Raw genomic sequence first — 17138 nt, forward strand, 5'->3', positions numbered from 1 at the left:
TTGAATTACTACACAACCTCTATAGATCTTCAGGAGTCTTGTTAGATGGAAGCACGTCATCATCACAATCCCTGACTTTATGTCCAACCTTTTCCTATATGGAATATCAGGATTTTACAATTTCACGCTAAGATATTTCTTCTTTGTAGCAATATTCAAGGGGGATTATTCTACAGTCTATTTGGCTCGAAATTTCCCTTTCCTCTAAATAGTTGTTCGCGGAATTTGGTTCCCTAACATATCCGATCATGACATCATAACCCTGATTGCATAATATACATAGTTAAACTTCCAAAATCAGAGCCTAATCAAGGAAGGTTTTTGGGAGGTGAATTTTCCCTCAAAAGTCATCAAAAGCTGTTGAGTAATCTAACTAGAATCCAAATTTTATATATTTATTTAATACCAGTTTAGAAAAATGAGTTATTTTCACCAGAAAGGTCAAAGTGAGTGATGTTTTGAGCCATTGAGCGATCGCTCACAAATCCTAATCATTTACATTTGTTCAATTTATGATGAAAAATGACAGACAATGATAAAGCGACGTCCTATGTGGTATCAAACCTGATGTCTTGAGTAGAAAAAAGGATATCAGTAGGACAAAGAATCCGCTCAAACTAACAAGTTTGCCACTTTGTTTTACAGCTTAAGTCAGAACTAAGAGTTATAGAACGTGTTCTTATAATTTTTATAAAGGTACTTCGTTGATTTTGTAATACCTATAAAGGTGCAATTATATGGTTGCAAGTAAAAAAATCACCAGAGATAGACCACAGCGTCATCTCCCTAACCAAAAAATGTATACCATGTTTGGTTGCAAGCTGCCAATGTTTCTGATGATTTTCCTTCATCAGAGTTCTGAACATTGAACTTTGTTTATAAAAAAAATTACATTGGGGGAATTAACTCTTGTCTAGTTTTGAATAATTCACGACAATTATTCAATGATAATTCCATAGTTCGGAAGGATTTGATAACTACCAACTCATTTTCATCCTCCCTGTTTCCTTTCGTATTAAAGGTTGCGTGATACAATATAAGTACCGACGTGAGATAATTACATATTAACTCAGAATCAAACTATGAATAGTGCTTATGATTTATTTTTTTCAAATAAATTTAGTCTCATTCATACTTATAGTAACTAATATGAATACAATTTATATGGGGTTCACAATCAAACACCTAGCTTTTAATAAGAACTAATCTATGGATGTACTTTTGTATAAATCATATTTTTATTTATAAACGATTATATACATAAAAAAGTAGAAAAACGTTTGATTACAATAATTATAAAATAATCATATTTTGATAAAAGATTCTTATTTTAATAGAGTTAGTAATCGAACAAGGATTACAATATCCATTTACCCTCAAGAACATTGTAAGATAAGTACATATACAAAAATAATACTGTTTTAAGCCATGGTTCCAGCTATGAATCAGCTATAAATGTATTGTGCCATAAACCTCTTTTCATGTCCTTACCATGGTAATATGTACTTTTATACACATGAACGACACAAACGATCGGACATTATCTTCAACAACATTGAACATTCCTCATTTCTTATTAGTTTTTGTTGTAAATTTCGAACATGACTTTGAAAATGGATCTACAATATTGTTTTTCCAGGGAATAGTGTTGACATTGGCGATGGATTTCCCTTGAAATTGGAAGTCATTTTTTGTCCGTTTGTTTCCTGATGACGTCAGTTCCCAGGTAAGGTTCCATTCATTACTCTCCATTTTTGTTAACTTACTTGAATTATAGGACTTCTTGATAGTTTCACGAATACTGATCCTTTTTTGTGACCTGACTGTATTTATATACATAAATACATGGATATATAAGCTCATGCCTGACGCGGTTTTCGACTTATTCTTGCTCAAATTATCCAAATTTCATCATGTTGATAAAGACCGGCATTTTTTTTTGTACGTGTATGTATAAAATAATCGTGTCTTCCTTAGCAAACAGTTACTGATAGTGTATAAATCCAAGCTATGTATTACGGCATATTAAAGAATATGGTGTAATATTTATTTTCCTTATAGTTTTTGGAAAAAAAGAGAGGGCTTGTATCGAGGAAATTATTCTCTTTTCATGTGAGACGTCAATCAAGGATTAATACTTGAATAAATGTATTTTACTTTATTTGTACTGAGACATTCATCCAATTAAGACTCTGCTCTAGATGGGTTCGTGTTATAAGGCCCGAGGTAGAGTTATGCGGAATATTTGTAACAAGCAATTTCACTTAACTTACAGAATTAAAGAGTGACATACAAAAACATTTTAGGCTTAATATTGATAATATTGTCATAAAATTCCAACCGAAAGCCTACTAAATACACAGCCGCTTTCATTTTATTTCTTATACTCATTCATTATATAATATGTCAATGAATAGATATTTTTGATTACGTAGATTAAACGTCATTAAAAAAAAAATGACGTAAAATACTAGATAATGGAGACCTGTAATAAGGTTAAGCTCATAAACGCCGCCTATAAAAGAAGTAAAGGAACTGAGAAATTAAAACTATGATCATGCAGAGTGATGTAAATGCAGTGATTTTTTTAGCCACCCCATTTTTTTTTTTTGTTTTGTTTTGTTTTTTAGAATTGGTAATTTGAAGAATGAATTTTCTTTTCCTTAATAGTACAAGTTATCATTATTATTTAATTCCTGAGTAGCAAAATAAAAGACGGAGTATAAACCTAAGAATTTGGTCGGAGTTATAATTGTATGTCTTTCTTGGACTCACAGTAGAATTGATGATCGACATTGGAGTAATTCTAGCAAATCTCCGTGTATATTTCCTTCTCTCTTTCCTCCCTCATCACAGCTAATTTTAGTAGATCTAATGAAACATCATGGGTATTATTCTTTCTCTCCTCCACAACATTCTTCAAATGGTAAGGGTTACCATGTTGATTTTCGGTTTCTTTCTTTTTTGATATGCCCATTGTACACAAGATTTTCATTGCTAATGACGCATTACTGCATATAGTCATCCTCATTTACCTTCTGTTAGTAAAACCTATTATCCACATAACTAATATGTAACAATGTAGTGATAGTAAAAACTATTTAGATTAACTAAGTATCTAATTAGTGGGGATTAAGTCAAGTTACTTTGTCAGTTTAACAATAGAGTTGAGATGTGATTTTCTCAGGTTTCCAATGACAGATCTTAAAAAGGTAGTCAAAACGCTGAGGGCTATGCCAAAAGATCCTAATCAAAGGGAAAAAGAGTTTCAGTGTTTTAAAACTTGGTAGTTTAGGCCCCCAAAATGGGCGATATCAAGATTACTACGTCACGTGAAACACTCTAAAAATTATACATAGATGGGCATAAAATTCGACCGTGTTAGGTACACAGAAACTTTCATTTTTCTTTTACTTCGTCAGAATTTTCATTGACAGAATAAACGAGATATTTTCTTAATGACTCACTTGGCTTAATGATTCATAGCTTACAATCTTATAATATTTGTAACTTGAATAATAATAATTAATATACTTTGAAGATTAGGTAGAAATTACGTCATTTGCATCATTATTATTATGTTGACTTCCTTATGACGTCATAGCATATAAAGGGAAATTTCCTCATTAATGACTTATTATATTTTGCTCTTTTTAATAGGGAAGACTGAGAAAATTTATCACACTTATGTTCCAACTGGGACTCATTATACTTATTCCTAATTTCTAGTCAAAAATCAGATGATGACTTTAAAGGTACTTTACGTACAGATTAATTTTTAAAAAAACGAATAAAACACATAACTTTAAATTGTAAATATTTTTATATAGATACATACATATTTACTTATGAAGTAGCTTACGAATTTATTATTACCAGTCAACTTAAGCAGTTTTTACAAAATATATATACATATTTCTATCAAGGGTTAAATTATTAGTAAATTAAAAACGGCTCCATACTAATATAATATAGATCATACCTTGGTACAGATTTTAAAAGGTCAAAACAAAAATTACAAATTATTACAGTCTTTCCTACATTCACAATACTGTAGTTTTATTTAGCTGTGTATTTAGTAATAATAAGGGAAACAAATGTTGCGATAGTTAATTGATCAAATAGCAACTTATTTTTATAATTTAAATTATTTATGAAGGCTTATTTATACGGATTCACTCCAAAAATTAAAGGGTATTTTATCTCAATTCAACAACATAACCTGGGTAAAGACTCTTTAAAGAGTACACAATTGAGGTTGCTGTGTATACACTGAGACATATAGTAGAAGGCGTCTTTGGCATTTGCTATGTACATGTACATCACAGGTAGAGTTGAAAATAAGTTTTATACCATACCGGCGACTAAGTAATTGTTGAAGTCAGGTTCTCATTTCCCTATTCTAATTACATTTGATATAATATGGATAAAATATTTGCTCTTTTCGTTTTATTGGGGGGTTTCACCGTGAGTGAAGCAGCAAATTGTAATGCAACATCCGACGTCACCTCATTGACCTTAAACAAGTTTTTAAAGACTTTTAAAGTGCTAGTTTTAAAGTTTGATAATGCTTATCCCTATGGAGATCAACATGACGCCTTTTGCAAGTTTGCCCATGAAGGTTTGATAATTTTTATAGGGTTCATTTGATGGACTACATTTGTATTACAGCGGCTGAAGTCAATGATGTCTTTGTTGGAGAAGTGGGAATGAAGGAGTACGGAGACCGAGAAAATATGGATTTTGCTGAAAGTTATGGGATCACAACAGAACGACCCAGTATTTTGCTAATATATACGGCAGCAGATGGGGAAATTGTCCATAAAAAATTTAAGAATCGGTTTACTGCAGAAAAAATACGAGTAGGAGAAATTGGCACTTACATCAATTAAATAATATACCTTTGGAGGTTAATTTATATTACTCAAATATGATATTTTTTTTCTTTTAGGTTTTTACATACGAACATACTCGAGTTTACATTCCTCGTCCAGGATGCATTCACGTCTTTGATTTATTAGCACTAAAGTTTGCTCCTCTTGAAGATCACAAAACCAAAGAAGTTGTCTTAAAGGAGGCTAAAAAGGAAGCTTTGAGTCAAACTCAGAGTGGACGCTATTACATTAAAGTTATGGAAAAAGTGCTGAGTGAAGGAAATTCATTCATTCAATCAGAGGCAGATAGACTCAACAAGATATTAAATACAAGTGACAAATTGAGTGATCAGAAAACTACACTTCTTTCACAAAGACTCAATATTCTTAGATCTTTTAATGTTGAGTCAAATGTTAAGAACGAGCTCTAACGAGCAACAAAAATATATTTTTTTAAATTATCTTTAGCATTACTTAATATTCATGTTCTCAAATTTGTGACTAAGTTATTTCATAATACATGGTTAGTTGAAAGTTAATTAAATGGTAGTTACGATTAGTGAATCTTTTAAGTTTAAATACATATATTATACATAGCATACATATCCAATATATTAGAAAAAAAGGATATTTCGATATTTTCGGAAGTTCGTTCTTCTTAATAATCACTCAATATTCTTTCATGGTTCATTTTGAATTTGTTAAGTTAGATTTTGATATTGAGTGTACAAATTAATTAATCATGCTATTTTAGAACTATGTAATTAGTAAGATTTAAAATTTAAATCATTTCATTCATATATTATATATACATCCTTTAACAGCATTTTTTTTTCTCTGTTTATTATCAATTTTTAATGAGTCCTGTATCTGGGACTAACATCTAATCTTCATACAATATCCTTATAGGTATAATAAAGACGAAAAATAGAGAACATTTATCTACTTTTATGAATATAATAATACGGTAGAATACAATTAGTTGATTTGTGACATTGAACAATTGCATCTAAATCATTTATGAGTTTGTTTGTTTTCTTCTTTAGATATGATATATACACCTTTATCTTAACATTAGGTATATTTTATAAAAAAAAACATCAGTATAGCGAAGAAATCAATAATATATTAAGAATAAGAGGTTAATATGTACTAAACACTGAGATGCTTATGTAAAAAATATAAACTTACAATAGGATACTAATTTGTCATTTATTTGTAATATAGAGTTCAATGTAATTAATTATCTTACTAATCAAAGTGAAAATGATGCATTGAATAAGCTTTTATTGCCTTGTGATATTTTCTATTTGCTCTAGAAATATATATATATTTCTAAGTATTAGAATAATACTCGGGGAAATCAAATTTTCTATAGCATCCCAACTTCATATTGTTTGTAATACAGACGAGTTATAGGAAGAATTTAGAAATTTCTACTTGCTTGACAACAATAAAGAAATCGAAATAACTGAGAACTCATAAGTAGGGAATGTAAATTTTGAAAAATATCTATCAATACTAAAACAATTGTATTATTATTATTTTGTTACATTTTAACTATTGTTTTCAGTAAAATAACATATCATTGGCTGGTATGGCAAACATTTAAAAATTTATTTATTTGTGTAAAGATACTAGATCATTGCGAGAGTAATATTCCAATATGTTGAGAAGCAATTTGGCTGTTTAGAAGATAACTATCGACTCACTACGTTTCGGAATTGCAAATATATTCAGATATTTCAATAGAGGTCTACAGAAGTTAAAGAGGTCTGGATATTTTAAAAAAATACTCCTTTAACAGTTCTAAATATATATTTTTATATAATAGCAGAATAAAATATGTATTGTAGAGCAAAATATCGGGAAAAGAGAAGCACTTTATCTTTACGAGTCTAGGATCATCTTCCACTTGACATTTTCCCATGACAAAAGAAACTCAGTAGTTGTAAAGAAATAAGGTTTGAGCTTGAAGTGTCCCGGTTATATAATTATCCTTAGAGACCGTATTTCACAAAGTCCAACTTATAAATGCAATTGATATAAATGTGACAGAGATGACTGATTTCTGCGTTATATACATCAAGAAAAATGAAGAACTCTAATTAATGATTAGTTACATTTAGAGTAAGAGACGAAGCAGAGATGACTTTCAAGAATTTCAAAGAAGGAGCTGTGAATGGATCTCCCTGTTCCTCACTGGGTCTCTCAGTCGATTAGTCTGTCGTTTTATGGAACTGTTTAGTTCTTATATGTAGAAGTAAGTATACGATGATTCCGTGAAAGATCTGGATCAATTTATATATATAGGAGATTAGATCTACTTGTTCAAGGTATCTCGACACTGAAGGCAGGACCCCTTGAAGATATATTACTTTGAAGAGAGTATCAGAAGAGAAGGCGTGTGAATTGGATATTCCTAGGAATAGGAAGGATGCATGGATACATATATCCGATGCTCCGTACGATCATAAATGGCATTTCCTTCCACGTAAAGCTTTAAACCAAGTAGCGAAACGCGACTGTTAGTCAGAGGAAATAGTATATAAGCAGGCTACAAAAAATCAAAATAACTGAATCAAGGACTTTAAATAGGTTCCTACGATTTATATTGAGTGTAGAATTATGTTGACACCTACAAATTGACTTATATTTTTTGGATAAGCTAGTGAACACTAAAAAGGGAAATAAATTCAATTTCAGTCTACCCTTTATAAGCCCTGAGTTATTTATTTGACTTATTTTTGTAAGCCGAAAATTAAATTTTCTTCTAGATCATACCTCCTCAAAAAATGACGTCACTTGTTCTTTTGAATTTTATGTTTATATAGGTAGATGCCGCAGCGTATCATCTGTTTACGTTTATTTTACTATTATATTCCAACGCAACCTTTCATTAAATTAAAGAGGTTATTAATATAGAAAAAGAAATATATTCCTTTATCCATGATTATAAATTAATAAATATATTATTTTATTTAGCATAAATATATAAAGTACAGTTGATAATAACAATTTTAAAATACCTATAATTTAAAATAAAAAATAACCCACTTCCTACATTATGACATCACATTTTTGATTGATTATTTTTTTTATATATGCCGTCTCTTTCATATTTTGTTTATCAGACATTGTGCTGAGGCACGAATTACTAAACTATATCAGTAACTTTCTAGTTTCTACGCAATCTCTGAAGCTCACCTTTTCAGTTAGTTATTCAAATGATAATGTTTATTACTGCTGTAATACTTAGGACTTTTAATCATGATTCATGCCATTAATTGCATATGTGTGACTTGTAAAAAGTAATTGAATCAGTTTATGAACAGCAGCAAGTCTTTGGGAGTCCTTATTTCTTCCTCAAATCACAAGGGGGATAAGTATCTACTTCATTGTCGTCAAATGGGATTCAAAATGTCATGTTTTACTACGAGACAGCAAGTGTATTTCCATAGTTATATAGTGGTGGAGGATATCCCCCTCCTTAGGGAAGGACTTGAATGAAAGGAAGATGAAAAACACCAATCTGATCCCTCATTAATTTGGATGGTCTTTTCTGACCTTAAAATTCATCAAGGAGGGATAAAATAATCATCTCTGTAGCGGGATACATTTCAGGATCATTAGTGCACGAATTTTCCTAATTTAAATACTACAACCTCAACATATATTAGTATATCTACGGTATCTTTATAAATGAGCACGTTGAGGTTTTCGAGGAAGAATTATCAGCATAAGCGTAGGGGGATATATCATATTCATATGTAGCCTTATAAAGTTATAGGGATTTCCCATTGGGCCGAGATGATTTTTATCACCAAAAATAAAATAAGCCTTTCAACGACTCCTCCTAAGTCATTTTCCTTATCCCATTCATTCCAAACCTTACTTTCACCCTTTGGCCATTACTCCAAAACCTTTTAAAACGCAACGTTCATATGGCAACTCCTTTTGTCGTTTCCTTTAATATTGATCCAATCATTGACTCGGCATAAGCCTTATATCATTAATTTTATGAGTCAGACGTCTTGATTGATAATCTCCTAATAATATAAATTTGACATTTCAACTTTTTCAAATAGTATATAATTAAAACTTAAGAAAAAACGAAAAATACAATGCTTAAGATTATCATATTATGGTATTTAAGAGCTCCTTAACTTGAAGTATTGTATTAAGATCATTATTGCATTTCAGATTTAGTGTTTCTGAAATCTTCATTTAAAATAATGGACACTGTAACTGGTCAATTTTAATGACTGCTCGAACTTCTTATACTTATGAAGAAACTTACAATGACGTTGCGTTATCAAAATTCAAGAAAGTTTGATGTCGATTCAGAATCCAACTATTTGATAAACGATCGGAAAAACGGGATAGAGTTCAATTAAACGAAGCATATTGTCATTTTAAAAAACGCTAATATTATATTAATTTAACTATAAGCCTACTACTTACTTAGTCTGTTCTAAATAGTTTCTAATTATTTAGTTTTAGAGTAAAAAACACCAAGTTAGGAAATTAGTTTTTTAATATAGTCCAAATATTTTATTTTATTTTTTTTCAATTTACAAATATTATTGAAAACGAACATATTATATTATATATATTTTACTATGTTAAATATCATGCTGAAATCCTTTGATTTGGTGTTCTTTTTTTTTACATGATGTTCTAGCTTTTATCCTTACTTCATCATTTTTAATTATTTAAGAATTGTCATTCTTGTATTAAAAAATGTTGTGTGATTCTTGGAAGATAAGATGAAAATCCATGTCTAAAATTACAGGAGGCAGAAAAAATATCACAAGAAATAGGACTCAACATTTTTGGTAATGAAAGAATTGTTAATTGTGCAAGTGCCTCTTAATGTCAAGATCAATAATAGTGACTTGTGATCTCCTTAATAAATTGTCCTTTTACATAAATTCCTTCAGATCTTCCACGGAATCATCGTATACTTTCTACATATAAGAACTAAGGAGTTCCATAAAATGACAGAAAGACGACCCAGTGAGGAAGAGAGAGAGTTCTCTTCCTCCATCCACAGCTCCTTCTTTGAAATTCAACTTTACTTCGTCTCCTACTCTTTAAAAAAAAACTAATCATTAATTAGAGTCATTCAGTGTTTTTGATTTATGTAACGGAGAAATCACTCATCTCAACAACATTTATATCAATTGCATGTATAAGTTGGACTTTGTGAAATACGGTCTATACGGATAATTATATGACATGGATACTTCAATCTCACGCCTGATTTCTTTATTACTACTGAATCTCTTTTGTTATTGGAGAACAAGTGCTAGATGATTCGTAAAGATAATGTGCTTCTCTTTTCTCTATATTTTGGTCTACAAAGCATATTCCATTCTGATATTACATATAAATAGTTCTTTTTTCCACATAAAGAAATAATTCCCGAATGAATTAATCAGTGATGAACAAAGAGTTATTCTTTTTCATCCGCATCTCCTTCGTTGAAACTCATGATGCTTGTTTCTTCGAAAGTCGACTTTTTTTCGTCTCATATTCAGAGAAAAATATTTCATTGCTAAGAATCCTTCAGTTTACTTCACGGATATAAGGCAGAAATTCCTTGGAAAAAGTCGAAGTCAATCTTAGAATCTTAATCAATATGAAACCTTTTCTCTCGATGTTTTGTCTCCAATGTATTTTATATTTTGCTGTTATCTGCATAAATAGATTTTGTGAATTGTTGAGTGTTTCGTTTGATAACGAATTATAAGTGACCTCTTAACTTCTGTAGACTTATATTGGAAAACCTTAATATAATTGCAATTTCGAAATTTGGTTAGTCTTAATCATCTTCTAAATAACTTAATGGCTTAGCACCATATTGGAATATTACCCCCATAAAGATTTAGGGTCTCTATACTAATAAAGATTATTAATAAATATTTACCATAACAGTTCATTATGTTTAATAATGAGCTATTTAAAAAATACTCATTGATGACTATTTATATTTTATACTTATATATATAAATATTATGAAAATGTATTATTATTTTAAGATTTGAATAAAACACTTTTTTTAAAGAGTAAATCCTTTATTAAACGAAACAAAATGAAAATTTATGATTTAGAAGATAAATTAATCATTTTTTTGGAACTTGTACCAAGATAATTCAACCTTTTTTTACCCGAGTATATGCCACTATTAGCTTCATTTATGAGATTTATACTAGGTATATTGAAATCTAACTTCAGCAAAATAATTATCAAAATGATGTTGTTTTTTACAGTTAAACCCATTAGGAATCTCCCGTTTCTAATAAATTGACGAATAGCTTTGTAAAGCAATGTCTTAGATTTGTCGAGTTTTGGTCGCTGAGAATATCATACTGTAAAGCTAACTAGCATGTTACGTAATTAAATATAAAAATCTGAAACCCTTTTAAGATCACCCTTATTAACACTGTCTTGGAAAGTTTCGATGAGACCTCGATTTTCGCCAGAAAATTATCAGCATCAGTTATTGATTTCTCAGAATTCAAAAAGGTCGTGTATTCGTAATCTTCAATTTTGAAAAACTTATGATGGAAGAGGCTATGTATCTGAATATATAAAACAATATATTAGCTTGAGAGTCTTCCATAGTAAAATTAGAATTAGAAAAACTGAAAATAAATATATATATTTGGAACAATTGGATCAGTGCATACAAATTATATGATGTTTTTATTTTCATATTTATGCTTATTACTTGATTTTCGTTTAATGTTCTTAAGTTTCTAGTATAAATTCATTTCTTTATTGATTAAAAATATATATGTAAGATTAACATAAGGATATATGTTCTCTTAATTAAAATAAATGTATTGAAAAATGTTCATAAATGACTTAATATATCCTTCAATGTACGATATAATACTATACTAACTTCGTTCATCTTCTTCTTCTATGCCTACTATTTTATAGCATCATTTGATGCGAGTCCCCCTTTGTATAGTCCCAGGGTTAGGCTGGTACATTAAAAAAGTGGGGCCTCTACTGAAATTGACTTCACTTCATAACTCCTGGAATTAAAGAAAAAGTCATTGTGATGAAGTGGACCATTATTACATATGTTGATCATGAATAATTAATTGTCAACAATCTTTCAGTTTCATTCCACATATAGTAATCGTTTTAAGTGTACAGAAGACATAAGTAATTTCAAATACTGACTGTACAATGATTACTTGAAGCAAACAATTTATAGGATTTTATTGCAGTTCAAAACTTTCATACTATGTATTGTTATATAATGATTTAATTCAACATACTATATTGAAATAGAGCCGACAAAAAAATTAAGATTGAGAGTTAAATTTAGCAATTTTTGAGGTGAACAAAATGCAAGATGATGCAGAGGATTTACGAGCAATGTTTTTAAATAAAGCAAATTTGACCATTTTTAAGACCTCCTCTATCAATTTTGTCGTGAAATTTTTCCAAAAAATGACAATCTCCTCATGATGAATCGATATTCTTGGTTTCTGTGTCATTTGAAACTAAATAAATAATACAGTCGTAATTTTATGAATTTGAAATTTTTGTTTATCTTATTTTAAGATCTAAAATTGATTTAATCTCATTCAATTTCCTTCTAAAAAGAATCCTTTTCTTTCTTCATTATATTAAAAATTTAAGGTAAACAAAGTTTGGAAGAATTTACTAATTATTTGAATCAGATTTTGAGTCGGCAGCTTGATTAATATTCAGCCCCTGAAAGCTGTCTGTACTGCCCGATATGTCGCTCTAATGGATGCGAGGTTAAATTACATAAATAGACTTTAACGTCCAAAAAGTACTCAAACAGTTGTATAATGTATGGCCCCAAAAGTTCGAGCTCCGATCGGAATGGTGCTGGGTGTAGCGTGCTGTTGTTTATTAGTATAAGAAATATAGGCAGTTGAATAAAAGGAGTTAAATAAATAACGTATGTGTATTATTTATGACCAGATGTAAGAAGCTGCAACCTATCACGGTCATGACTACATTAAAAAAAAGTAGATGTGATGCCGAGATTCGACGTCGACCTCTAGATTTGACTGGCAAAAGTTGACCAAGGATCTACTAAAGATAGAGACATGGCAGGAGCGGGTACATTGTTTCTGGATGGAAGAACATTTTCAGTATATGATTAACTGCCTGAGAAGGAGCTGAAGGACGCAAGAGTTCGGGAGAGTCGATCGAGGTCTTCATGGCGGAGATGAAGAACCTAATCGGTCTAATGGGTATGTCAGATACGTCCAAAGTGGTACGGATTGCTTTTATTTCGGGACTTCCCCTCGACATAAACACAAGTCAAGTCGACACCTGGGATCCTGCAGATGGGTGAAGACGATCTGAAAGAGATGGAAAGGGCCCTGACGAGCGAAATGCGATGCCAGAGTTACGAGGAACGGAAAACAGAGATCGGTCTAGTAGCAAAGTCAAAACAGACATGTTTCTAGTGGGATGGCCCTCATCTGTGCAGAGAATGTCCTTCGAGGAGAAGATGCTTCATATGTGCCGAAGTAGGGGGCATGGTGCAAAGCTGCTAAAAGTGTAAAAGGAACAGCACAGCACAGAGAAACGAACCAGGGACGTCTCAAATGGTGTACAAGGCGCCCTAATCCCAAAAATAGAATTGAAAACTGTAGGTAGGATGTTCTGGGCCTCATCGATACGGGGCACACACAAATCTATAATGAAGCAGGTGTCGTTGAAAAGATGCCCTATCAAAAAAGAAGATAAGGACAATAGATAGTACCCTTATCGAATGGTGGAGGAACAGAATATAAAAATAGAGATAGACGGAAAGACGTATATTGTGAGATGTATAGTATATAAGAGACTGGTAGACGGAGTAGTATTTCTAGGTGTATGTGTTTTTCCCAATTAGGAGCAAGGAGTCGAATCGGTGCTAGGAGAAGAGTTTTAACGATGGCATCCATCATTGAAATATATAGGCTTCTGTCGAACGTATTTTAAATAGTGAATTTTTAATGCATTAGACCTATTGAAACAAAAAATAATTTACGCAGAGTTGTAGCTCAGTTTCAAGGAATCCATACAAAGTCTTCCCATATTTTCCTCAGCATCAAATGCTTCCACGTTCTAACCGCTATATTGTTCAGACGTTTCATTTTGGTACCTCCCTTTTTAAAAAAATTAAAAAGTGCCGTCGTATTATCAATATGAATAAATATATGTGAATTATATGTAACCATATCTAGCGCCTTCTCTGCTGCTAGCATTTCTAGCTCGTTAATGTGAAGACCTGGCTCATCTCATGTCCAGCATCCTTGTTCAAAAGAGCCATCTGAGAATACAATCCATTACCTGATAATAAAGCACCCGTAAATAATTATAGCGTTGGGTTAAACCCCCTTCTAACTGGTGCACTAGCTATCACTAGCTTTATCCACCATAAAAGGTATATCTCACTCTCGGAGGAAATAGTTATATCTGGATTAAAAGGGTCTTTAAAATTCCCCTTTTCTTAATCAAATTGCAGGTTTCTTTGAAAAAGTGGGGCAAATTCGAAAGCTGGTTTTATACTTTCATATTAATCCAGTCATTTTTTGAAGGTTTGGGATCTTCCATGCTTTCTCCTCGGGAAGGGTAATTGTCATGGACAAAGAGTCCCTTAATAACCCCAAATGAATAAGTTGTTTTCTTCGGGTCCAAGAAATCTTATTCAAAGTAACATTAAAACCAAGGATCTGTATAATATCAGTACTAAACACGAAGAAAGCGAGGCTTCCACAACAGCAGAGGCTTGCAGAATTAAGTAGATGCCACAACTTATCTTAAGTTGTGACCTTAAATATGAAATCACAAGTTTCAGAAGTTAAGTGAAAATTCTCAGTGCTGATGTCACATAGAATTTTCACTAATCAGGGAAAATTTAAAAAGAATGATATGCATCAGATATATCTAACGAGTATAAAAATGAATCTTGGTCTAACCAAAATCTTAACGAATCAACTGATCCTTATTTAAATTTAGAATAAGCTATAAGCTTATGAAAGCCCTTTAGGTTAATAATTAATCTCCATCCATAATTATATTTTTCTAGGTACTCCTAAGATTCTCTAAATAAATGACGGGGACGACTCCTCCTTTATAACCTTCTCAATAGCACAAAATATCAGCAGTTCCGACAATTCCCTAGCTATGGCATCAAGGAGGATTTAAAGGATTCCCAGTCTTTCATCTTTAAAACCGAAGCTTTTGCCACATTCCTACAATCCCCCTCTATATTCAGTTTCCCCTTAGCTTCCTCCAAGACTCTAGGATCGCTTTCATTGTCCGGGTAAAATTCCCTGTTTTCTTGTAGGCTCCCATAAGAGGCGTTGAAGCCAACCTGATTCCTTTTTGTAACGCAGTTAACGTGGTTAATCCAGACTCCAGGCGCTTAATCTCAGAGTTTGCCATAGGAACTCCCAGTTCCATTTCTATTGTTTCATAGACAGAATAAAATTCTCCGATGAACTTTTTAAACTTAACTTCTGACAGCTTCCCAGCTTCAGAAAAGATAGTTTCCAAGAAATATGACAGAGTAATCGAAGAGACCGAAGAATTGGACTCTTTTTTCTCGAATTATGGTGAACATTCCCGTAAGCTGATCGGATGCTACATTTTCTTTATCTTCATACTCTCCTTCCCCCGAAGTACTTTCTTCTGCAAAAGAACCTTCTTCGTCTGGCGCCGTAGCCGTTTCGGTGTGAGAGTGGCCCGATCTTTTTTCGTGTGGGTCACCAAATGAGTGGCAAACTCTTCCACCAAATATAGCAACTAACCACATAAGCAGCAAGCAAAAAAGGAGCCTCCCCTTTCTTGTGATATCTCTTCGTTTGTATTATCACTTTTTTATTTAATTTTATCTTGTAAAAAACGTTCTTCACTCTTCAATGTAGAAACAGAAAAGAGGGGGAGGATACGGAAGTAACACGTGAGATAAGGGGTAGATAACTAGTGTAAAGTTTTTTGGGGTCTGTTTCTAAAAACACTAAGGTAGAACGGAATTGATGTATAGCTACGCTATGACATAAAATAATAACTGAAATAATTTAAAAACAAAAGCACATAAACAAACAATAGGAAGTTTTATGGAGTAGACACGTTGTAATCTTTATTGTATAACGCAACTACAAAAAGAAACAAAATAAAAAGAGGCCCAAAATGATTTGGTAGTTAGCCAAATAAATCAGTTGTGCCAACCACTGTTTCCATCATATATACTTGCAAACTATCACTGTCATATTAATTCTTCTCCATTCTTAAAATAAATTACATATATAAAAATCTAAATAGTATTTTCTTCGATACTGAATTATAATATTGCTTAGTATATTATTGATTAAAAGAGTAGTTATGATTAATTATTATATTATTTCTATGAAGAAATAGCAAAAAAAAAAAAAATCATAGAGATAATAAAATGGCCAATATATATGTTATACACACCAAACAACAAGGGATCAACAAGAAATTGTATTCCTGTTCTTTTGGAAACGGAGCCTAATTATATAATAAATTATTACTTTGTGTATTTATAAAAATAATAAATTTTGAAATAGCCATGACGTATCAAGGGAGAAGATGGACACACAACTGACAACAAAATACATATGGTATTTTTATGTTAGCAACTTATATTCGCAGTTAGCAGTATGTTAGTTGAAGAAATTAAGAAGCTGTTCAAAAATGTCGAATGTTTCTTTTTCTATCTGTGGAGCCCAGGAACGCTAAAATGTTGATAGCTTCAGTGACATGAGTTAATTTTAGTGTCTGAATTTATGCAGTGTGATACAAACCTCTGATTAAATTTGATGTTGTTACGGAAGATCCTAAAAGATGTCTCTTCTTCCACCTCCAGATTTGATGCAATATCTATCTCTTTCATATCTGAAAATATACTTTTGACAAGTTTGAGAGTTTGTCATAGAGATCTGGGCTGACAGAAAGGTCTCTTCCATAAACATTGCATATTTTACAGTATGTCCATAAATTGATGGTGGTTTTAAAAAAAAAAATCATGAAATAACCTAACATTTATTTACTTCCCAATATGACTGACTACCTTTAAGCTTAATATATTTTTTCATGCGTCTTGGCATCCCTTCATACAGATTACTCAAAGTATTTGCAGAAATTTTTTCCCAAGCTTTTGTCTGTTTTTATTTAAATTCATCCTATGAAGTTACTATCGCATTTTCATTGAGTTCCCTCTGAACCAAGGCACACACATTTTCAATG

General features: G+C 31.5%; 1 protein-coding gene and 2 long non-coding RNA genes across 3 annotated transcripts; 2 read left to right on the forward strand and 1 right to left on the reverse strand.

Moving 5' to 3' along the window:
* The first annotated feature begins 2930 nt into the window (after window positions 1-2930).
* Window positions 2931-5335, forward strand: wbl (endoplasmic reticulum protein 29-like protein wbl). Its single transcript, XM_040723636.2, has 3 exons — window positions 2931-4621; window positions 4672-4862; window positions 4952-5335. The coding sequence occupies exons 1-3, from the start codon at window positions 4423-4425 to the stop codon at window positions 5303-5305; spliced, it is 744 nt and encodes a 247-aa protein (XP_040579570.1). The 5' UTR covers window positions 2931-4422; the 3' UTR covers window positions 5306-5335.
* Window positions 5336-8009: 2674 nt separating this feature from the next.
* Window positions 8010-10128, forward strand: LOC121128191 (uncharacterized). Its single transcript, XR_011783209.1, has 2 exons — window positions 8010-9378; window positions 9559-10128. It is a non-coding gene; the product is annotated as an uncharacterized lncRNA (long non-coding RNA).
* Window positions 10129-10933: 805 nt separating this feature from the next.
* On the reverse strand, window positions 10934-15940 carry LOC139906950 (uncharacterized). The gene is made up of 2 exons (XR_011783210.1): window positions 11788-15940; window positions 10934-11461 (listed from the first exon to the last, which is right to left on the reverse strand). It is a non-coding gene; the product is annotated as an uncharacterized lncRNA (long non-coding RNA).
* Between the last annotated feature and the right edge of the window lie 1198 nt (window positions 15941-17138).

Source organism: Lepeophtheirus salmonis, chromosome 13, assembly GCF_016086655.4.
Source record: "Lepeophtheirus salmonis chromosome 13, UVic_Lsal_1.4, whole genome shotgun sequence".
Lineage (NCBI taxonomy): Eukaryota > Metazoa > Arthropoda > Copepoda > Siphonostomatoida > Caligidae > Lepeophtheirus > Lepeophtheirus salmonis.

Coding starts and splice junctions, on each gene's coding strand:
- wbl (XM_040723636.2), top strand. CDS start 4,423: ATGGATAAAATATTTGCTCTTTTCGTTTTATTGGGGGGTTTCACCGTG. Junction 4,622..4,671: donor TTGCAAGTTTGCCCATGAAG/GTTTGATAATTT, acceptor TTTGTATTACAG/CGGCTGAAGTCAATGATGTC. Junction 4,863..4,951: donor TTACTGCAGAAAAAATACGA/GTAGGAGAAATT, acceptor TTTTTCTTTTAG/GTTTTTACATACGAACATAC.